Source organism: Saimiri boliviensis, chromosome 12 (assembly GCF_048565385.1).
Source record: "Saimiri boliviensis isolate mSaiBol1 chromosome 12, mSaiBol1.pri, whole genome shotgun sequence".
Classification (NCBI taxonomy): Eukaryota; Metazoa; Chordata; class Mammalia; order Primates; family Cebidae; genus Saimiri; species Saimiri boliviensis.
Genome location: NC_133460.1, coordinates 88,377,883 through 88,400,303, shown reverse-complemented (window position 1 = coordinate 88,400,303; position 22,421 = coordinate 88,377,883). Strand labels below are relative to the sequence as shown.

The following is a 22,421-nucleotide window of genomic DNA, read 5'->3' as shown; positions in this document are numbered from 1 at the left end:
TCTCCCGGTTCCTTCAGCAAGTCTCCCTTGACAGTCCGGGCTCTCTGGGCTGCATTGAGGGGAGCGGTTGTGAGCATCTGTCTCCTTGGGGGCCAGGGTGGCTGGGAGGAGCTGGCTCTCCTTGAGCCCAGGGGGCTGCTGACCCTGTTGCTATAAATCAGAGGACTCCCTGGGAAAGAAGAGGGTGGTTCTATGACAAATTCTGCAGGACATCAGGGGAGAGAGGGCCAGAGTGGGGTGACTGCCAGAGGGCCCTGGAGATTGGCAAGGAAGGGCGAGACAAGCATTCAAGGAAGGCTTCATGGGGGAGGCAGTGTGGAACTGTGCCTTAAGGACAGTTCCTTGAGGGTTGATTGGCAGACCGAAGGGCACTTGAAATAAAAGCAAAGTCTCTTCTGTGGCTGCAGGCTCCTTTCTTTTCCGCCTTCCATCATGCCCAGGTCTTTCTGTCTCGGGGCCTTGGCTGTTACAGTTCCCTCTGGCTAGCCCTCTCGTTCCAGACCTTCGCACTGCTGCTTTCTCCTCCTCGACATCTCCACTGAAGCCCAGAGAAGCTTCCTTGACCACTCTGAATTCTCCCTCCCTCCTGGCGCCCCTCCTCACGTTACCTTGTGTTATCATCTTTGTCGAGGTGGGAGGAGACAATGGAAGTGTAACCAAACCGCTCACTAGACGTGAAAATGTATACAGTCTTCTTCCCATGCCCACACCCTTCCCAATTAGAAGGTTAACTCCTGAGATCAAGGCCCCCATCTGTCTGGTTCACTGCAATGCACCCAGCACCTGGAACAGCACCTGACTTGGGACAGGTCTCCATCAGGACAGTGCTGGGTGGATCAAGGGAAGGAAGGATGGAAGGAAAGAAGGAAAGGCAGAGGGAAGTCTTCCAAGAATGAATGGCATTCCAGGTAGCAGAAAAGGCAGGGAAGAGGGAGTCGTACGTGCATGCATAGACACTGTGAGTGTGAAGAGGAGAGGCTGCCAGGAATGGATCAGCCTGCTCAGACCAGAAGAGGTCCCAGGGCCAGCCCTCTCTAATGGCTTCTATAATCAGTGCAAGTGGGTCCTAGTTCATGGAGGTTGCTACCACACTCTTCACGGCTGGTGTGGGGACCTGGCCAGTGGAACTGTCTGTCTGCTTTCAGGACTGTGTCTGGAGATTCTACTTGTCGAGGGCCCCAGGCCCTGGCTCTTGTAGGAGTCCATCCCATACGTACTATTTTCCCAAGAAGAGCCCTGGAGGCTGTGGTTGGTCTATGGGTTTAGCTGTTCTCATCTCCTTCACATAGAGAATAAAATCTAAGGTCCTCATGGTGGCTGTCAAGGCCTTACATGATCCAAGCCCAAAGGTCATGGCTCCCCGCCACTCTCTAAGCTTTAAAACCTCAGGCTGAAACCCCAGCTCAGCCACTTGATAGCTGTGTGACTTCAGACATGTCCTTCAACCTCTCTGAGCTGCTATCTCCCCTAGGATAAAATGGGCTGGTTAAAGTACTTGCTTCCAGGTTGTTGCGAGGATGAAGGGAGGGAATTTAGTGAAAAGCTTTTAGTGTGCACCTTGTGTGTGCTGAGCACTTAGCTACCATTAACCCTGCCCTCCCTCCTCCTCTGCCCACTAAAGTCCCCATTATAAATCAATCTTAGGCTTCCGGAGGGAGCATCCATAGATCCCAGGCCCCAGATGAGCACACCGAAGTCTCTTTGGAGAAGGGACCTGTTTCAGGGTCACACAGTCAGCCTGTGGCTTGGGTGGCACTTGAACCCAGGACTCGCACCAGACGCCCCCACTCCTTCGCTGGTCTTACCTCTTCCCAGCCCAGAGTGGCAGGAAGAGGGACCTCCAGTTACTGCTTGGACGCCGCCAGCTGCACAGCTGCTTCTCCGCTTTCAGCGCTGAGTTAATCTGATGAGTTAGGTCTGTTTCATGCCCCGTGCAATCTTCCTCGCAATGCTCATCAGGTTCCTGGGGCGGCATCTGTATGGCTTCCAAGGCTCTGGCAGAAGCTGAGCCTCCCCGTCAACAGGCTGCATTACATTTACAAGAGGCCTTTAATGCCCTGTGGTCTCGGCTTCCTTAATGGGGATTTTCCTCCTCCTCCCTTTTCTCTCCCCCTTTTATATGGTCACCGGTTTGGCGCTCGGAGTGCGGTTTGGATTCCTAACAGAGAAGTCAAGACCGGAGTATCCCTTCCAGGCCCTCCCTCCCTCTCTCCCCTACTGGCGACGGTTGCCAAAGCCCTGGGAAAAGAAAACGCTGGTCCTGTCGGGATTTCAGCGGGAAAGAGGGGAGCCCCATTGGGCTTCCAAAAACTCCGCTGGGAATCGGCTTGTGCAGACATTCTCCTCTGACCCTGCAAGTGAGCAGCAGATCCAGGAGCCTGGTGGGGAGGACTCGGCAGCCCCAGGCTCAGTGGCCCGGTGGCCTCACTCAGAGTGCAGCTCGAGGGGCCTGGCGGGGTCCTGTGCCCGGGGCCAGCGTGGGGAGGAGTCAGGCGGCTCCTCTCTCCTACCTCCCCATCCCAACCTGTCCCTCCCTCCTCTGGACCTCCTACACCTGCGGGCAGGCCTCAGTGCTCCTTAACTAGATTCTACAATGAGTTCCGTCTGCAACCAGGTCAGGAATGATCTAAGCCAGAGCTTTGGCCAGTGCCGAGGTGGGGGACTGGGAGAGGGACCTCATTTACCTCCCCCTCTCTGTCCTTTCCTTTCTGTCCCCCGACAGGATGAGAAAGGACGGGAGTGCCATTTTTGGAGGCTGCGGCCCTGCTCCGTGCAGGTGTGTGGGCCCCGCCCCCGCCCTCCTGTGGTTCTCTCCAGATTTCCTCTGTATCTCAGATGGTCCTTCAGGGCCCTGCTGGCACGGCTGGACCACCGGTGTCACTGAGCCGCCCTCAGCTCCTGACAGACAACCGCCTGAGGTCGAAAGGCCCAGCATTCCAGCCCCAGGACCGTCCGTCGTCTTGGCAGTCCTGAGCACAGGTCTCCTTGTGTTTTCACTTTTACACAGCATCCCCCTGGCCCCACACATGTAGCCTGTGGCATGCGAGCAATCAAGTGACAGCCAACCAAAAAAGGGTAGGAGGCAAAGAGGCAAAGGAATCCCGAATCTGTAGCATCCTCCCCCAAGGAGCAGCGGCGTCTCCAGTGTCTGGATAAATCACGTTTTATCTCCTTTCAAGAGGAACGCAAAGCAGAGCCGCTTCATCTTGATGACGTCGTCTGTCTGCACAGTGTTGTCCATCTGACAGGGAGATGGCCCGCTCTCTGGCTTCTCTCCTTCAGAGGAAGGAGAACTTGAGCCAGAGTCCAGGAGAGGAACAAGAGTGACCCAGCGAGCACTCATTGAGCGTCTGCTGAATGCTAATCCTAGTGCTCCACGGAGTGCGGGGGAGACAGGAGGGGTGAGCTGCAGAGCCATTGCGGAGAGATGAGAGAGACCCGCAGGAAGCAAGTCACATGCCAGGGGACACGCTCACACGTTCCACTGTCTGACTTCAGCAGGGCTGGCGACCAATGCTCGTGGTGGCAGGGAAGTCAGGGATGGCTGCAGCTATGGTTTTCATAGCCCCGGGTTCCCTGTCTGTTCCCGTCTGGCTGCCAATGGCTGCTCACCGGAGCCACTTGGGCTCTCTAGGGACTTTGTCTAGCCATGGGGGCACACTCAGGCAGAAGACGTGCTGGAGTTAACGCCCTCGGAGACAGCCCTCAGTGACAGACAGGGAGCTGGTGGGTAGATCCCCAGCCTCCGCGTGCCGGGTACATTCTCTATTGTCTCCTGGAGCTCCCCAGCAGAATTGAGCTCCAATTGCCCACCATGACTAACTGGGCTGATAACACTTGCTTCCCCTTCCTGCCCTTACCGTCCCACTCCCCTAATATTTCTTGGGATCACCTCAAAAATAAACAAATGCCAGTCAAATCCTTGTTTCTGGGGATGTGTCTGGGTTCAGATTCTAAATTCCACAGACTAGAAAAGGACTATGCCTTGACGCATTTGTCGTGATTGAATGTGGCTAGCTTGGGAGAGCCAGCTGGGAAGGGCTGAGGGGCTGGCATTTCCTATCAGCTTTGCCCGTACCTGTAGAGGGGTGTCGCAGTCCAGCAGGCAGCAGCCCATATGGCTGGAGGCTGTGTGTGCACAGAGACCAGGAAACACTCAGACTGGGACAGCCGTGCTTCCCTTGGTATTGCCTTGTGCCCGCCCTAGAAGGAGCCACCCACCTAGGCTAAGAATAGGAATTCCTGCCCAGCTGGCAGGAACGAATGCTGATTTCTCAAGGAGGGATGGGCCTGAAAACAAAGCGTAACATGTGGGCTGGGCTCTACTTTGTGTTGATTTGCAAGGTCACTGGAGAGCCGCACCCACACCGGGCATTCATTGATCCTGCCATTAGATCCAGGCGAGGTGGCCTGGCCAAGTCGCTCATTGAATCCCAAGATGGCAGCCTCCAGGGCTCCTCACCTGCCAGAGAGGTCCTGGACTCTCAGTCTAGGGCGCCTCCTGCCCTCCAGGAAAGGTGACCGCTCCTCTCTTGTTTCCTCGACTGTGGACAGGGGTGGTGGCAGGTCGTGCTGGACTAAGATGCTGAGAAGCCAGGGGAGTGGGAATGAGAGGGTCCCTGTGGCAGCTTTAGCCAGAATTCCCCACTCATGAGCATCTCTCTTCCAGGCAAGATCCTCTTCCGCAGAAGCCACATCCGGGACGTAGCTGTGAAGAGGCTGAAGCCTATCGATGAGTACTGCCGGGTAAGAGTGTGTCTGGGGCTGGAGGAGGGGCTCAGGGAGGGCTCCGGGGAGGGGAGGGGCCCATCTGCCTGAGTCTGTCCATCTGTGAAAGAAGGCTGCTGTACAGAACCCTCCTGAGGCCTGGTGTTTCCTGGCCAGAGGGGTGGGCATAGGGTCACCCCGTAGCTGGGCCACTCTCTGGGACACAAAGACCTCAGGTTTACAGCTAAGCCTCTGTGCCTGTCAGGACATATCCATGTTTACAAAACACGGCTTTAAGTCACTTCCTGTGGGAAGTGAACTGAGCTCAGGAGCTAAGTCAAGGAGCCTCCTGCTCCTTCCTGCTTGCTTCTCTATGAGGGATTCTGCTGTACATAGAAGGACTGTTTCTTTGAATTCCCGTTGGGATGTTGTGGAATCAGTTCAATAGCATCAGCAGCACACATTTGTTAATTTCCCTAAATCTTGGTAACTACAAGTGTTCATATACACATCTTTACAGATGCAGGTGTATACACACACACACACACGCACACACACACACACACACAGATTAACATAGCTAGTGCCAAAGAGCAGGCAAGAGGAGGACAGCAGTGCCATGTGCCAGAGCCCACCTGTCTGTCTGCTTGATTAGAGCCCAGCGCTCCTGCAGTGAGCATAAGCGGCTACCAGAGGCTCTCAGTTTCCTTGGCACGCGGCCTCTGGAGGGCCAGACTTCCCGGGTTCAAAGCCTTGACTAATTTCGTGAACCTGGGCAAGTTGCTTAACTTCCCCGAGCCTCAATTTCCACATCTGTCCAGTAGGGAGGTAAACATACAGGGTGCCTCTACACAGGGTGGCCACGAGAATGACATGAGCTGGCACATTGTAAGGCAGCAGCACAGCGTCTGGCTCAGAGGAAGCATTCAGCAGATGCTTTTGTGATTATTTTTACAAAGGGCAAACAATTTGTATTAAATAAGCAAGCAAATGAAAAGGCTTTATTTTTTATTTTCTTTATTTATTTATTTTGGTGAGACAAAGTCTCTCTCTGTGGCCCAGGCTGGAGTGCAGTGGTACCATCTCGGCTCACTGTAACTTCCACCTCCTGGGTTCAAGTAATTCTTGTGCCTCAGCCTTCTGAGTAACTGGGATTATAGGCGCACACCACCAGGCCTGGCTAATTTTTGTATTTTTACTAGAGACGTGGTTTCGCCATGTTGGCCAGGCTGGTCTGAAACTTCTGGCCTTAAGTGATCCGCTTGTTTCAGCCTCCCAAAGTGCTGGGATTACAGGCGTGAGCCACCGTGCCCAGCCCCTGGCCCTATTTTGAACATGTTTTCAAGACAGGGTCTCATTCTGTTGCCCAGGCTGGTGAAAGGCTTTATTAAATAAAAGAAAAAGGTAAAAGGCAAATAAAAAATAAAAACAAGCAAATAAAAAAGCAAACACGAAATAATTTAATGTTTCTACTGGGCACCATTGGCTTTAGTAGAGCTAGGATTTCGTTGTTAAATGAAACCCACTGTGGTTCCTGACTCAAAAATCTTGAGAAGATGTGGTATAATGTGTTATAATGTGGCAAATGTAGTCTACAGTTTCACAGGTGCCAGTATTAGCGTATTGGAGGGAGAAGAGCTGGAATCCAATCCCAGTGCCCACTTACTAGCTACATGACCTTGGGCAAGTTGCTTTGCCTCTCTGAGCCCTAGTTTGCTCATCTGTAAAATGAATATAAAAACACTATCTCACATGGGGGCCGAGTAGGAAGAATATATATCACAGTGTCCTCATACAGAGCTGTTGCAGGAGGATCACTTGAGGCCAGGAGTTCGAGACCAGCCTGAGCAGCATAGTGAGACCTCATCTCCCCCCAAAAAAGTTTAAAATTAGCCAGGCATGGTAGCACACACCTGTAGTTGAGGTGAGAGGACTGCCTGAGTCAGGAGGTCAAGGCTGCAGTGAGCTATGATCACGCCACTGCTCTCCAGCCTGGGTAACAGGGAAAGATCCTGTCCCTAAAAAAAGTAAGTAAGTAAAAATGTTGAAATAAGAACCAACTTGCTATGTTTATTATCTGGTGTTCCCAAGCCTATGAGAAAAAAAGGCAGTGTACTCTCCATTAAACTGAAGCTCGAATTTCATGACTGTGCACGTTATACTTGGGTCTATGTTCCGCCTTATTTTAAAAGGATACCCCAGTGCTGGATTCCCTTAAGCTAGAAACTCTTCTTCAGACCAATATTCATTTTTCTCTTTAAAGGACATTCACTGTTTCTGGTTAAATTGATGGCTTCAGCCTGAGCTTTTATTTCTCTTTAATCCTTTCCCAAGAAGCTAAATAAATGGGCAAAGCTAATGGAGGAGGGGGCAAAGGGTGAGAGGAAGGCTTTTCCAGGTGGGATTTATAGCCAGATTAGCCAGCCCAAGGCATCTGCAGTTGCGCTCCATGGAAATGTGGTCTGCTGGATCATCCGGAGGAGGAAGTGATAGCATCTTATCTCCTGGGATCAGGCTTTGAACAGGACTCCTGATTCAGAGGGGCTCTGGAGCTCCAGTGTGCCGAGGGTAGCTGGAGGAGCCATTGAAGCGGGATCTGAAAGAGGAGGGGCCTCCTAACCTGATTAGCACAGATGGAAACTGCCCAGAGCCAGACAAGGAACGGAGCCATGGGTCCACCGAGCAGACAGCCATCTCTCTCACAGGCAGTACTTTACTGTGAGAATGGCCGGGGGTGGGACAGTTCAGAGTGACCTTTAATTCTGCTGAACTAGGAGGCTGGGATCTGTGGTCTGATTGTCTGAGAAACCCACTGACCTTGGAATGGTCTTTAGAGACAAGTCCATGGCCACTGCCACCAGCTTTGCATTTCACAGCTCTGCCTCCATACGGGCCACTCAGCATCACTGCCAACCCCAGCCAGCTTCACAGCCAGTGCCCTGTGCAGTCCGCTCCCCGGCCAGCCCTTCCGTGTCTCTACCTGCCCTCGTCTATGCTGCCTAGTGCCTCTGGAGTCTCTACTCACAGTCCCCTGCATAGCCCACCTGCTTGGCTGACCATCTTCCTTGGACCTGCTGGACAATGTGGGCTCAGAGTCTGGGGTTTGATGGGAATTCAAATGCACCCAAAATTGTGCAGCTGGCTCTGCACCCCGAGCAGCTGGCTCCCTGCAAGGACTCAGGCATAGAAAGTCTGACCATGCAGTGGACCTCCCCAGACTTCAGGCTCCCTGTCCTTGCTGGCCAGCCAGTCCCACCACCTAATGGCGGTTTCACAGCCCAATCGCAGCATTAATTTTTAACGTATAGACAGCAGATTGGATGAGAATCACCGAAAATTTACCACATGCCAACTGAGTGATCGTTTTATGTGGCACTTGAGGGTCAGGTGTGTATGAAGAGGGGTTCCAAAGGCATTTCTTTAACTTCATAAATTAATGTAAAGGGCAACATGGTAATGCAGTTAATATTTAATGGGTGGGACTCCACAAATTGAAGACTTTCATCAGACTAATAAGAGTCAGCTATGCCATAGAGGCTTGGGCTCGCCGCTTTTTAGGTGACCCTGTTTACCCCATTCCTAGGGGTGAAATACATGTTTACAGTGTTTGTCCAGGGGATAAAATAAATCTTCTAGGGAGGAGTTCAGAGAGGAATGTGAGAGTGTTTGAGAATGATCAACTCACCCTTTGACATGTTAATGACAATTATACAAAAGTCTCCACTTCCTGGTTGGTATGACTAGATTTTTTTTGCTACCCAAATAGCTGAGCTTGTTTCTAGTATTCGTCTGTCCGTGACACATTTGCTTTCAGGGATCAGTGGCTTTCTTTGCAGGAGAGAAGAGGGATTAGGTGCGGTCAGGCTTAGGCGCAGGAAGTCTGAGCCCAACAAGAGGTCAGCATTGAAGGGTAAGGATCTCCTGACCCTCCCCTCTGCACCACCCTGACTCATTTATTTATTTATTTATTTATTTATTTATTTATTTATTTATTTTTTAAAGTTGGGGTTTCACCGTGTTGGTCAGGCTGGTCTTGAACTCCCAACCTCAGGTGATCCGCCCGCCTTGGCCTCCAAAGTGCTTGGATTACAGGCGTGAGCCACCACTCCCGGCCTCATTCATTTTTATTCCCACTTCCCAGACTTGAAAACTGAGGCTATTGCATGGTGGTGGTTCCTAGTCCCAGATATTCTCCTTTCCCCTGTGGGATTTTCCATCACAGCCAATCACTGGCTCTCCCCCTGGGGAGAGTAACGTCATTCCTGTGGTCCTTGTTCTGAAAGCAGACCTGGCCCAGGAAAGGACTTGCCAGCAGGGAGACTTAATGCAGAGGCCAAGGCTGATCTGTTCATGAAGGGCCTCCTGAGTGGCTTGGTGCTCTGGGGAAACCCAGGTAGTAGAATCTCGCCATTTCCCTGACAGACCCAGGAGAAGGAGTTTCTAGGCTGAGATAAAGCAGATCCTGTCCCTTTTCTCCTTAAAGACCTTCAGGGGGCCAGGCACAGTGGCTTATGCCTGTAATCCCAGCACTTTGAGAGGCCAAGGTGAGCCGATTGCTTGAGCTCAGGGGTTTGAGACCATCCTGGGCAACATGGTAAAACCCCATCTCAACAAAAAAATGCAAAAAGTAGCTGGGTGTGATAGTGCATACCTGTAGTCTCAACTACTCAGGAGGCTGAAGTAGGAGGGTCACTAGAGCCTGGGAGGTGGAGGCTGCAGTGAAACATGATTGCACCATAGCACTCCAGCCTGGGTGACAGAGTGAAACCCTGTTTCAAAAAAACACAGGACTCTTTCAGAGGAGTCCCACTGCCCCTGAGAACATCTGAGAACCTCAGCCAGGCCCTCTGTAGGCTGGTTCCAAGTGCTGCTGGGGCCTCAGCCCCTACCTCTCTCTTCCACATCCTACAGTTCAGATCAGCAGACACGAGGCCTTCCCCAACCAGCCAGGCCTCCACCCCTGAACCTGTTCTGGTCCCCTGCCTGGGGGCACATTCAGCTTCCCCAGTGGGCCTCTCCCTAAGCCTCATGACTCCCCAGGAACAGCTGATCATGCCTGCCATTCTGCCCCCAGAGGACTGTGCCCACCCTCGACTCTGCAAATTTCTCCTCTGCAGGAGGGTGACTCCTGTGTGTCCGTCTTCTCCCAGATCTGAGCTCCTTGAGGGCCACATCTGTTCTCTCTGTGTCTTCACTAATAAACAGGAAGCCCAGCCCTAAGGGGGTGTCTAGCACGTGTCTGATGACAAGATGGAAAGATCACAAGTAGACAAAACTTCCTCAGAGGGTGATGTGTCTCCCAGGCCCTGACATATTAAGATCCCTCGTGAAATGGCTTAAACTGCTACCAGGAATTGGACACCATTTACATTTCAAGGGGAGTCGCTGCTCAGATCCTTCAAAAAGAAAACCCATGTGTTTTGAATACTTTGATTGCAGAAATTCAGTGAGACCCCAGCTTTCTAGATGGTGACCTAGGAAGAACAGTCTGGCAGTTAGAGACAGCCCCAGAGGTGAGGCTGGAAGGACACAGGTGGGAGGCCAGAGGCACAGGATGCCAGAGGCACAGGATGCCAGAGGCACAGGATGCCAGCACCTGTTGCCACACCTCCAAGCCCACCCAGAGCGGCCAGGCTTTTACCTATAAGATTTCCAGGGACTAGAAAATGATGTTTAAACACACACACACACACACACACACACACACACACAAAACAACAACAACAACAAAAACACATTGTGTGGGAAGGAGCACTTAAAAAGAAAAAAAAAGAAATTAAAGAAACTGATGCTGCTGAAAAGAGAGGAGCAGTTGCCGGGTGCGGTCACTCATGCATGTAATCCGAGCACTTTGGGAGGCCAAGGTGGGCAGATCACATGGTTAGGAGTTCGAGACCAGCCTGACCAACATGATGAAACCCTGTCTCTACTAAAAATACAAAAATCAACTGGGCATAGTGGGGCGCATCTGTAGTCCCAGCTACTCAGGAGGCTGAGGCAGGAGAATCACTTGAACCCTGCAGGCAGAGGTTGCAGTGAGTCGAGATCACACCATTGCACTCCAGCCTCGGCAACAAGAGCAAGACTTGGTCTGAACAAAAAGAGAGAGAGAGAGAGAGAGAGAGAGAGAGAGAGAGAGAGAGAGAGAAACAGTTGATCCTGTGTAAAGAGTGGACACCCATGGTGTTTTGCAAAATGTAGAGCTTTGCTTTTTGTTCTGACACTGGTGGGCTCTGTGGAAGATGACTGTTTCCAGCAGAGGGCCTGAGCATAGTCTGCCTGGGCCCCCTCCTGTGCCATTTGCATGTGCCAAGACCAGACTTGTGGCCACTGCCTCTGAGTGGAGGTCTCAGAGACACACAATGCATCCACCGTCTCCCTTGTCTACACCTGAACCATTGGCCATGATGACAGTCGGTGCTAAGTGATGGCTCATGTCATGGTCCCCAGAAAATGGTCTTGAGGGGCAGGAGCTGCAGACTTCGGGACAGTCCAGGACTGGAAAAGGGGAATGTGGCAGGACTAGCTGAGGGCAAAACCTGAATGGCTCTTCAGCACCTCATTGCCAGTCCGCCGACCTGAGTACCCACTACCCCAGCCCCTTCCTGCATGCCATTTCTGCAGATCTGCTCTCAGCCAGCTCACTGACCCCCGGTTCACAGAAGGGCAGGGTTAAAGGGGACTGAGGCCAGCTCAGCTGACATCCTCCAGAGACCTGCATGGTGCCAGCAGCCCCACAGGGCAGTGCTTCCTGCCACTCGCCCCAGAACCGAAGGGCTATAAAGTCATGCTCATTTCATCCCTTCTCCAACCTGAGGCCTTCTGAACCCTCTGAGCTCACCTGAGCTCTATTAGAAAGTCTCAATCATATTGATTGATAGATCAGACAGATGAAGCCACTGGTGATGGTGCTGTTTACAGTTAGAGTTGTTAACCGTTAGACCTGGAAGAAATTTCAGAATGTCTCAAACCTAGATTTGCCTCAGCTGTGTTCCACGGGATGTCACGAGGAGTTGTTAGGAAAATCAGCACCACAGTCAGACACCTGTGGGTAAAGCTGGAGGCAGGAGGGAGTGGATCAGGGCGTAGACTCTGGACTCAGCCTGATTCAAAGTTTTGCTGCTTATGGTCGGATGTGGTGGGTCATGCTTGTAATGCCAGCACTTTGGGAGGCCAAGGCAGGTGGATCACTTGAGGTCAGGAGTTTGAGACCAGCCTAGCCAACTTGGCGAAACCCTGTCTCTACTAAAAATACACAAATTAGCTAGGTGTGGTGTCACATGCCTGTAATCCCAACTACTCAGGAGGCTGAGACAGGCAATCACTTGAACCCAGGAGGTGGAGGTTGCAGTGAGTCGAGATCATACCATTGTACTCCAACCTAGGTGACAAAGTGAGACTTCGTCTAAAAAAAAAACCAAAAAAAAAAAAAAACCAAAAAACTTTGCTACTTACTAGCTGTGAGTCCACAGGGAATTAACCTCTTCCTGCTTTAGCCTCTTCTTCTGTAAAACTGAAATCACGGTCACACTGTCCCCTTAGAGTTGGTGTGCTGATTAAATACACATCCCACAGGATGTTGTCAGTAGTAAGCAGTAAATGCTGGCCTGTGCTAAGCTCTACAGGTTTCTTTTCTGCAGGACTTCTCAGAGTCTTTGTGATGGTCATAAACATGGTAATCCCCAAGGCTAAGATCGGGGACTGTCGAGGCAGATTTCACATGTGCCTACAGAGTGCATTTCACCTCATCAGCCAGTTCTTCCATGAGACATACTTCAGGATTCCATTTTATCTTGGAAGAAATGACAACCAGAGAGGTGACGTGAGCTGCCTAAAGTCACACAGCAAGTATATAACTGCAGAACTGGAACTAGAGTTCAACTCTCCTGTCTCTCATTCTAGTGCTCTTTCGAGTGTGCATCACTGCTTTCTCCTAAAGAATGATGACGGCAGCAGTGACACTAATGTTATCACGGCTCTCAGCTACTGAGTGCTTACCCTTCATCAGGCATGGCGCTAAGCTTTTCATATTCATCTCACGTAACCTCCTAACAGCTAGGTAGGTGCCACGTCTCATCCCAGAGCTCCGAGAGGGGAGGAATGCATCTAGCCTCACATAGCCCGTAAATGGCAGAGCCAGGACCCAAGCCCACATCTGCCTGCAGCCCAAGATCCTGAGGTTCTGAGGCCCTGACGTTACCACCACATGGCATACATCATGAATGTCTCATGGCAGAAATTTAGACCTGAGCTGGGGTGCTAACCCTGGTATACTCATGTATGTGGCCCCCCACCCTGTTCTCAGAATGCTTGTGGGCTTGGGGGTTCCCTGGCCCTGGCCATCCTCACCAGCCTAGGCTGTGGGGAGTCACTGCTCAGTACCACCCTCTCCTGCCAAATGATTTTGGCCAGAGCTGAGCTTTGGCAGCAGCTCTGATGGAAGCTGCTCTGGGCTGAGAGCCTCTTGTCAGCCTGAAATCAGGACAAGCCCTCCACGCGGCTCCCCTCAAGGGCTCCCTGTTAAATAAAGATGCCGCAGTGGTTCCACCAAAAAGCCTCTTTGTCTGATGCCCTCGCATCCTCTGCCTCTGGAATGCGGGTCTCTGTCGGCATGAAGAGCCCCTCTGTTCCCTGCCAAGGCTGGGTGAGCTGTGGCCGGCCAGGGTCTGTGCTTAGGGTGGGTGGCAGTGTGCTGAGCTGGGAGGGCACTAGCACTCCAGGACGCTGAAACCCGCCCTCTCCTACCCTGCGTCCCTCCCTCTCACTTTCAGGGGGGTCACCCGGCAGTGACTGCACACAGCTGGGATCCCTGGTAATGGTTTCCTCCCGCCTTCTGCCCTTCCCGACCCCATCAGCGCTCCCTCTGAGGCCCCCCACCCCATCTTCCTTGCCAGAGCCCTTGATGGTCATGCCTGACTTTCTCTCCCTCCCTCTCGCTCCCTGTCTGTCTCTCCTCAGTTTTTCATTACCTTTTCCTTCTGTCCCGCCCAAGGAGATTCCAGCATAAACCGCGTGCATCAAATTAGACTTAAACACTTTGGGGGCAGGCTCCACCCATCTGACGTTCACAGCTTGGGGCTTGGATTCTGCCCCTTTCCTCACTGACGGCTTCACCCCCAGCAGCCTCAGTGTCCCCATTGTACATGGAGACAGTGATGTCTACCTCCAGGACAAAGTGGGGTGACATGTCATCAGACTTGTGCTCTCTCATCCCTGTAAAACCAGGCACAACCCCATGTGTGACACGCACTGCCAAGCCCTCACTGTTTGGTGAAAGCCTGGAGGAGTCAAGGGGCCAAGGGCAGGGCCTGATGCATAGCTGCTCATTTAATGTTCATTTTCCTTTCCCGTTTCTTGCCTGTTGATGGAGATGTGCTATGTTAGAGACCCCTGGAAAGCCACAAGCCCCAGAAGGAGTGATGGGAGTTGCTTCATGCCCTCTCACCTGCTATGGTCTGCTCCTGTCTCATCTTGCCTGGGTGTGGGTTCGGCATTGAGAAGGGCCCATCTTGATAGGATGCCTGCTGCTAGATGGCACACTTGAGTTGTTACCTAGCCAGCTCAGAGAATGGCTAAACCCTCACTTTCCTCTTCCTGGGATTATCTGTGGGTTTTTTGCCCCACTGTCATGTCCCATGGCTCCTGGCTATTGGGCTTATAGACACGGATATCTTTACTACTTTATCCATTTTTCATTCATTCATTTATTTAAACAAATATTAATTGGGTGCCTGCTCAATGTCAGGTACTCTACTAGGATCTGGGGACACAGGAGTCAACAGAACAGACTAAAATCCCTGCCTGCATGGAGCTTACCTTCCAGTGAGTCTTTCCCACCCTCCATGGGTGCCTGTGGGCAGGCTACATGGTCTCCGCACACCTCCATATCTTCACCTGTAGTATGGGGATGAGAATCGTGCCCTCATGAGGACCCTCACAGGGATTTCCAGAAACACTCACAGACTCCCCGGGAGCAACTGGATCCAGGCCTTGCATCTGAAGCTGGTCATATGTGTGAGGTTTTGGGAAGCGGGGGCATGGGACAGGGTCCTGGCTTACAGACCAGGAGGCTTCTCATCACAGTTTCTCACATGCCCTGTTTGTTGGCTCTTCCAGTCCGGGGTTGTTCTGTCTTCTCCTGGCTCTAGCCCTTGGTTCCCTGTCCCCCGTCCCTCAGCCCTCCTTTGGCAGTGTCCTCTCCTGTCAGTTTGGACCAAGGGATCCTTCCTTGCCCCAGCATTTCTCCCCATACTAAATTTCTGAGGGGCCCAGAAAATGGGGCTACACCTGGCCTCACCCTACAACCCCAACCCCTCCATGTCGGACTGGGCCAGCTTGGGGTCCTGTGGCTGGTGTGCAGCATGAACTCTGGCTACCTTCTTTTTATTTTATTTTGCTTATTTATTGTGGGCTTTTTGGTTTTGTTGTTTGGTTTGGTTTGGTTTTTTGAGACAGAGTCTTGCTGTGTCACCCAGGCTGGAGTGCAGTGGTGCAATCTCAGCTCACTGCAACCTCCACCTCCCGGTTCAAGTGATTCTCCTGCCTAAGCCTCCTGAGTAGCTGCCATTACAGGCGCCCGCCACCACACCCAGCTAATTTTTGTATTTTTAGTAGAGATGGGGTTTCACCACGTTGGCCAGGCTGGTCTCCAACTGCTGACTTCAAGTGATCTACCTGGCTTGGTCTCCCAAAGTGCTGGGATTACAGGCGTGAGCCACCGCGCCCGGCCTGACTCTGACCACTCCTGACCTAGTGCCTCACTTTGCAGCTGCAGACTCGCCCCCTGCCTGGATGACAAGCTCACAGCTGGTGCACACGCTTGCCATGACCACTCTTCCCATAGGATGCCCACTCCTCCTCTCTGCTTGTCCAAACCCTGCCAACTCCAGTAGCTGTGCTCATGCCCAGAAGCCTTTCCATACCCTTCAGTTTACACTGCTTCCCCAGGTGTCCTCAGCTTTGCCTAAAACAGGCCCTGCTAGCCATGCCCCTGCCCGCCTCCCAAGGCCCCCTCTCTTGCTCGGGGCCCTCAGGCCACACTGGCCTTCATTCATCTCCTGGAACCAACACACTTGATCGCCCTGCCTCTACCTTGACCAGTTAGTTCTTACCCATCTTTCAGAATTGAGCTTTAGAGAGCCCTTCCTAAAACACTGCCTCCCCATCTCCCGCATCTTCTTGGGTCCTGTCAAACCACATCATAGCACTCTGTCGTCCTTGGCAGCACTTACCAACTTCTCATTAAATAATTAATTGTGCGGTCAGTGTTTAGGGAGTGTGAATGCCTGGTGCAGCTGAAGTGTGGCTAGTGGGAGATATGCCTGGGAGGATGTGACCTTGGACTGTCGGGTTAGGGATCTTGGGCTTTTTCTGTGTGCAGGAGGGAATTCCCTCAGGTTCCTGCAGAACGGCTCGCTCCTGAGGACCCTGAGACCCCAGGATTCCAGGGTTCAGTGGTCTTTTCTTCGTAAGCCGGTTGTTCAGTTTGTTGACTGGCTGGTTGGATGGTTGGCTGGTTGTTTGACTGGATGGTTTATAGGTAGGTTGATTTCATAACTTGATAGGTTTTTTTTTGTTGTTATTGTCTTGTTGATTATTGGCAGGTTGGTTGGTTGGTCAGTTAGTTGACCGGTGAGTTAGTTGAGAGAAATGGATAAAAAGGAGGAAAGGAAGGAAGGTTGATGTGTCATTCATTCTTTGGTTGATTTGTTGGGTAGTTGTCTGGGTGGACAGGTGGGTGGCTGGTTGACCATGTCTTCCATGGCAGCTCTTGATCCTCTCTGTCACTGCTGGTGCAGGGTGACACTGTCTTTGTTTTCCTGTTCCCAGGTGCTTCTCACCTAATGCCCTTCCTTTCTGTCTTTCTGCAGGCACTTGTCCGGCTGCCACCCCACATCTCACAGTGCGATGAAGTCTTCCGGTTCTTTGAGGCTCGACCTGAGGATGTCAACCCTCCAAAAGAGTAAGTACTAGCTGAGGCCTCTCCTGTGTGCTTGGAAAGCATGGACTATAGCGGGGTGGCCAGCCCAGGGAGGCTAAGGCTGTGGGAACACGCACAGAGGAGAGCTAGCAGGGCCAGCTGGGCTAAAGAACAGCGGTCCAAAGGAATGCGGGACATTGCTCCCCAGGCTCCTAGTACCAGAGCCCACTCCTCATTTTCTGTTACCCAGGGCTGCAAGTGAGGGTGTCTCTGCATTTGTGGAGCAGGTTTTCCTACAAACTCTTTCTGGCTCACAGGATTGCTGTAAGAAGCAGATGAGACACCAAAAAATATAATGGTCATGCCATTGAGACGGCTCACGGCAAGCACAGTCCTTGCCCTTTGCTGCCATGGCTACAAAGCTCCCGGCATGCACTGCCCAGGCTGAAAACTCACCTGCCGAGTAACAGCAGTCCTGGGCTGCTACCACAGATTTTATAGTCATCATCAACAGTCATAATGGGTGTACCCAATGTCTTTTATCTATAGCATTTTATGACAGGCATTATCATATTCTATAGTCCTATTTACAGAGGAGGAAACCGTGGCTCAGTGAGGTTAAGCGCTTTTCTCCAAAGTCATGCAGATGGTTTGATAGGAGACAGGCCAAGACCTAAACCTGTCTGTGGTTCCTGGTGGCCCAGTGCTGGCTAACGTTTCCGCGTTTGGAGAGAAACAGGGAACCATGCAGGTCTTTGTTCTCTCTAGAATTGGGATGCTCTGGGCTGGTGGTCAACATGGCCCACCCAGCCATGCTGGTTTCTCCCATACAGGACCCAGATCCATCCGGATGGCCACCGTCTCAGAGTGTTCTGCTTACCAGTAGTCCCCAGCGTAGGTTTTCATTAGAGAGAAAAATCCAGTTCCCACCCAGGAGCTGATGGGCAGAAGGCAGGGAGGGGTGTTGGATAGGAGAGAGGCTTCGGGAGAGGAATGAAGGGGATGCTGATGCATCACTCCGCTCCATCACTGTCCCCTGGAAGCTTAAAGTACCAGGTGGGTGAGAGAGAGGTAGATGGGGTGGCTACTACGGAGGGAAAGGAGAGAGTAGGACAGAGGAACTTTCTGGGACAGGTGGGGAGGGGCAGGGGGCACCTGGCGATGGGGAGGAGAAAGCCTGAAGATGAGGGTACACATTGCCTGGCTCCGGAGGTGCCATCCACACTGCACTTTCTGTGAATGTGCCATGAGGTTGTGGAATGTGTGGCCTGCATGCCATACATGGGAGTCCTGCCGAAAGGGGCCCTTCTCTCTTCATGCCTGCTAAAAGACGAATAGCCTGAAATGGCCTGGGCATTTTGAGGAAGGAAAGAGCAGCTCAGAGGCCCACCTGGCCTAGCAAAGGTCATCTTCATTGATGGCTCTCTCAGGCAAGAAGCAAGCACTGGGAACCATCAGGAACTTATCAGCAACTTGGTTCACAGTGTGAAGTAGTGGGAAGCCACAGGGTATAGGATGCAAGCTCTCGAATTCACATCCCACTTCTGCTGCTACTAGCAGTGTGGTGTCCAGGCAGATCCCTCACGTACTTCCCCAAGCCTCCCTGTGGTCCCTCGTGGCTTAGTGCTGGCCGAAGTTCCTACTTTAGAGAGAAACGGGATGAATCTTAAATTCAGCTAATTAAAAAAAAAAGGCTAGGCACAGTGGCTCACACCTGTAATCCCAGCACTTTGGGAGGCTAAAGCAGGTGGATCTCTTAAGCCCAAGAGCTCAAGACCAGCCCTGACAACATAGTGAGACCTTGTCTCTACAAAAATAAAAAATTTAAATTTAAAAAGAAAGAAGAGAGAGAAATGGGAAACCATCTGTAAAAAGGAAATAGTGATTAAATCCTTTTCCTGCAGCCTCCGAGGGTTATCCATGAAACTCAGATGAGGAGAGGTAGGAGAGGTTTGTACCAGGCCTGGTATATTATTATCATTATTATTATTATTATTTTAAGACAGAGTCTCGCTCCATCACCCAAGCTGGAGTGCAGTGGAGCAATCTTGGTTCACTGCAACCTTCACCTCCCGGGTTCAAGCAATTCTCGTGCCTCAGCCTCCCTAGTAGCTGGGATTATAGGCGTGTGTCACCACACCTGGCTAATTTTTGTATTTTTAGTAGAGACAAGATTTCACCATGTTGACCAGGTTTGTCTTGAACTCCTGAGTTCCAGTGATCCACCCACCTCAGCCTCCCAAAGTGTTGGGATTACAGGCGTGAGCCACAGTGCCCAGCCAGGGTTTATATATTCTTATCTCCACATTAACAGATTAGAAAACAGGTGCTCACAGCTGGAGCAGGAATTTGAACCCAGAACTTCCAGATTGCAAGCAGAAGCCCACCCTCTTCTGTTTCTCCTGCCTGCTTCGCTGGTTTGGGGACTGTGGCCCTGAAGCTCCTCAGTGTCTCCTTCCTGTCCCCACCTCTCTGCCTCTTCCCTCTTCATCCAGGCCTTGCTTCAGGGCAGGGGAAGGCTCTGAGCCTGGCAGCAGTATCCCTGGGCCCTTGCCTGACCCTGCCCAAGCCCAGCTGTGCTATTCTCTCTAAGTCTCTCATTCTCTGTCATTGCTTGGGGAGAGAGGAGACGCTCCTCCCTAGGTTGGTGGCTGTTGGAATCCCCCGTGATCGTATGCCCCACAGCAGAGGAAAAGGATCAGGATGGTTGATGGTGGAGGCCACAGGTGTATCGCCACAAAAGCAGTTGACCACCCCCACTCGCTGTGGCCCATGCCTCCAAGCCCGCTCTTTGCCAGTCAGCTGAATCAATTGGCCTCACTTCATGTGTCGACCTGCACGTTCATGGCATTAAGTTAGCCTTTTGCCCACCCCTAGGAGGCCCCTGAGAAACAGTGGAAACCAGGCTCAGCAGGACACTCGGCTGTCAGCGAGGCTGCAGGCCATGGCTCTGTGGGACCAGGCTCTGGGGTCAGGCCCTGCCACTTAAGGCTGCGTGATCTTTGGCCATTTGCTCAACGTCTCTCCATTTCTGTTTCTACATCCCTGAAATGAGATAATGCAGAACTCATGAGCTGGTCAAAACGGTTTACTCAGCTAACCCAGCCAGGTGCTGTCGGCGCACAGGGCCTGCTCCGCACCAGGGTTCGTGGAAGGCTAGGAACATTATGGGATGTGTGCACGCTCCCCGCCTGCAGACCACAGCCTGACTTGCAGGGAGGGGCTGTGAAGCATTTGGCCACTCCGTCACCAGGGCAGCAGGGGTTATGTGCCTCTTTCTCAAGGTGGTCTTGGCCACGTGGGCCAGTTCACTGCTGGTCTGGCAAGAGATGGGCCTGTGAACAGGAATCCCTCCAGCCCTAAGGCAGGCCTGAGGCACAGGAGGTGGGCCCAGCTGTGGCCAGGCAGTTCTGAGGGGCTTCCCCTCCCCTGGCTCCACCCTATCTCTGCCCCACCTCCAGGACCCACCAAGAGAGACCCGTGTTCCACTGCAGAGTGTGCTCGACACCAAAGAGCCGGACCTTGCCTTGACCCTCGGCCGCTGTACAGGCTGCAGATGTACAGCGGCCTCTTCCCCTCAGGCTGCTGGGACCTCCCCAGGCCACTGTGCGCCTCCCTTCCCTCCGGCTTAGAACATAAACACAGGATCAAGTAACAGTATATTTTGACTCGGGGGGCGACTGTGGAGTGGCTTATCAAATTATCAAAGCCTGTGGATTTAATTGGAATTTTGCAGATAACCCCTGGCTTTCTCCATTGAGAATTCATGTGGGCTGGGGCGAGGGACCATCTCCCCTTTTCATCTTCCAGAGAAGACAAGATCTGTGACAGCCAGACTCGGTGGGGGAGGTGGGCAGCAGGCCCGTGCACCTCGGCTTTGATCTCAGGCCACTCGCTGGCTTCTGCAGGCAGAGAGCCAGGCCCATCTCCGGTCTGCTAGCGGTTGCTCTTCAAGACCACTGGCCCTGCACAGGAAGGAGGTTCTTCATAGACACCTTTGATGAGCTTGGCACAGAGCAGCCACGGTGGTTTTGCCTCCTCATGCGGCCACCCCAGGAAGAGTAATGGGATTTGTGCCCTTATGAAAGAGGCTCCAGCAAGGCCCTTGCCCCTTCTGTCATGTGAGGACACAGCATTTGCCCCTTCTGCCCTGGGAGGACACAGATAGAATGTGCCATCTATGGGGAACCAGCCTTGATCTTGGACTTTCCAGCCTCCAGAACTGTGAGCAATACATTTCTGTTCTTAAGAAATTATCACCAGGTGCGGTGGCTCACGCCTGTAATCCCAGCGCTTTGGGAGGCCGAGGTGGGTGGATCACGAGGTCAAGAGATCGAGACCATCCTGGTCAACATGGTGAAACCCCATCTCTACTAAAAATACAAAAAAAAAAATCAGCTGGGCATGGTGGTGTATGCCTATAATCCCAGCTACTCAGGAGGCTGAGGCAGGAGAATTGCCAGAACCCAGGAGGTGGAGGTTGCAGTGAGCCAAGATCGCGCCATTGCACTCCAACCTGGGTAACATGAGTGAAACTCCATCTCAAAAAAAAAAAAAAACAGAAAAGAAAAGAAATTACCTAGTGTGGTAATTTAATAATTACAGGCCATGGCTCACATCTGTAATCCCAGCACTTGGGGAGGCTGAGGCAGGCAGGTCACCTGAGGTCAGGACTTTGAGACCAGCTTAGCCAACATGGCAGAACCCTGTCTCTGCTAAAAATACAAAAATTAGCCAGGTGCGGTGGCATGTGCCTGTAATCCCAGCTGCCTGGGACGCTGAGACAAGAGAATTGCTTGAACCCAGGAGGAGGTGGAAGTTACAGTAAACCGAGATCACGCCACTGCACTCCAGCTGGGTGACAGAGCAAGACTCCATCTCAAAAAAAAAGGAAAGAAGGAAAGAGAGAGAGAGTGAAGGGAGAAAGGGAGGAAAGGAAGGGAGGGAAGGAAGGACCTGGTTAGTATAAGGTACTTTGTTGTAACAGCCTGAACAGACGAAGACACTGCTGTGTTTACTGTTGGTCCCTCCCACGGGCTCCAGGAGAGTACAGACCTGCCTTTGTTCTGTTCACAGCTGTATCCCAGCGCCCAGAAGAGCGCCTGACCCAGAGCAGGTTCTCCGAGGGTCTCTGTTGGATGAATGCTTGTTGTCCTTCAGTCCCCACTCATTCAGTCTGACATGGTAGGAATGACTGTGACATGATTTCACTAAGGAGCTGAAGTATCAGGGACATGAAGCAGCTCACCTAAAGTCACCCAACTGGCAGGTGCAGGGCCAAGATCCGAGCTGGGCAGGCTGGCTCCAGCCTTTGGTTCTGACACACAGCCCTGACCCAACCCATCACTCAGCTCACGCCCACTGCACCTTCACAACCTCCTGGGCAGCATCCCTCCCCATCTCCACCCCAGCCAGAGCAGGTAGGGACCAGCCTCAGCTCCTCTGGTGTTTTCCTTTGAGGATGGTAGGTGTCTTGGTCTGTTCAGGCTGCTGGAACAGAATACCCTAGCCTGGGTGACTTAGAAACAACAGAAATGAATTTCTCACAGTTGTGGAGGCTAGGAAGTCCAAAACCAAGGAACCAGCAGATTCCGTGTCTGTCGCGGGCATGCTTCCTAGTTCATAGATAGTCGTCTTTACCCTGGTGGACAGGGAAATGAGCTCTCTGGGTTCTCTTGTGAGTGAGGCACTGATCTCATTCATGAGGGTTAATGACCGTGGCCTAATCACTTCCTACTGCCTCACCTTGGGCATTAGGATTTAACGTAGGAATTTAGGTGGGACACAGACATGT

General features: G+C 52.2%; 1 protein-coding gene across 6 annotated transcripts in view; it reads left to right on the top strand.

Moving 5' to 3' along the window:
- Positions 1 to 22,421, top strand: part of SH3PXD2A (SH3 and PX domains 2A) — a 267,638-nt gene that overhangs the window by 124,499 nt on the left and 120,718 nt on the right. For 5 of the 6 annotated variants that reach the window (XM_074382818.1, XM_010333118.3, XM_074382817.1 and 2 more), the window contains 2 exons: positions 4,670 to 4,746; positions 16,578 to 16,669. In XM_074382818.1, coding sequence (XP_074238919.1) covers positions 4,670 to 4,746; positions 16,578 to 16,669 — 169 coding nt within the window. Of the gene's footprint in view, positions 1 to 3,653; positions 4,518 to 4,669; positions 4,747 to 16,577; positions 16,670 to 22,421 lie in introns of those variants that run through there. The other variant, XM_074382819.1, reaches the window with a different exon arrangement.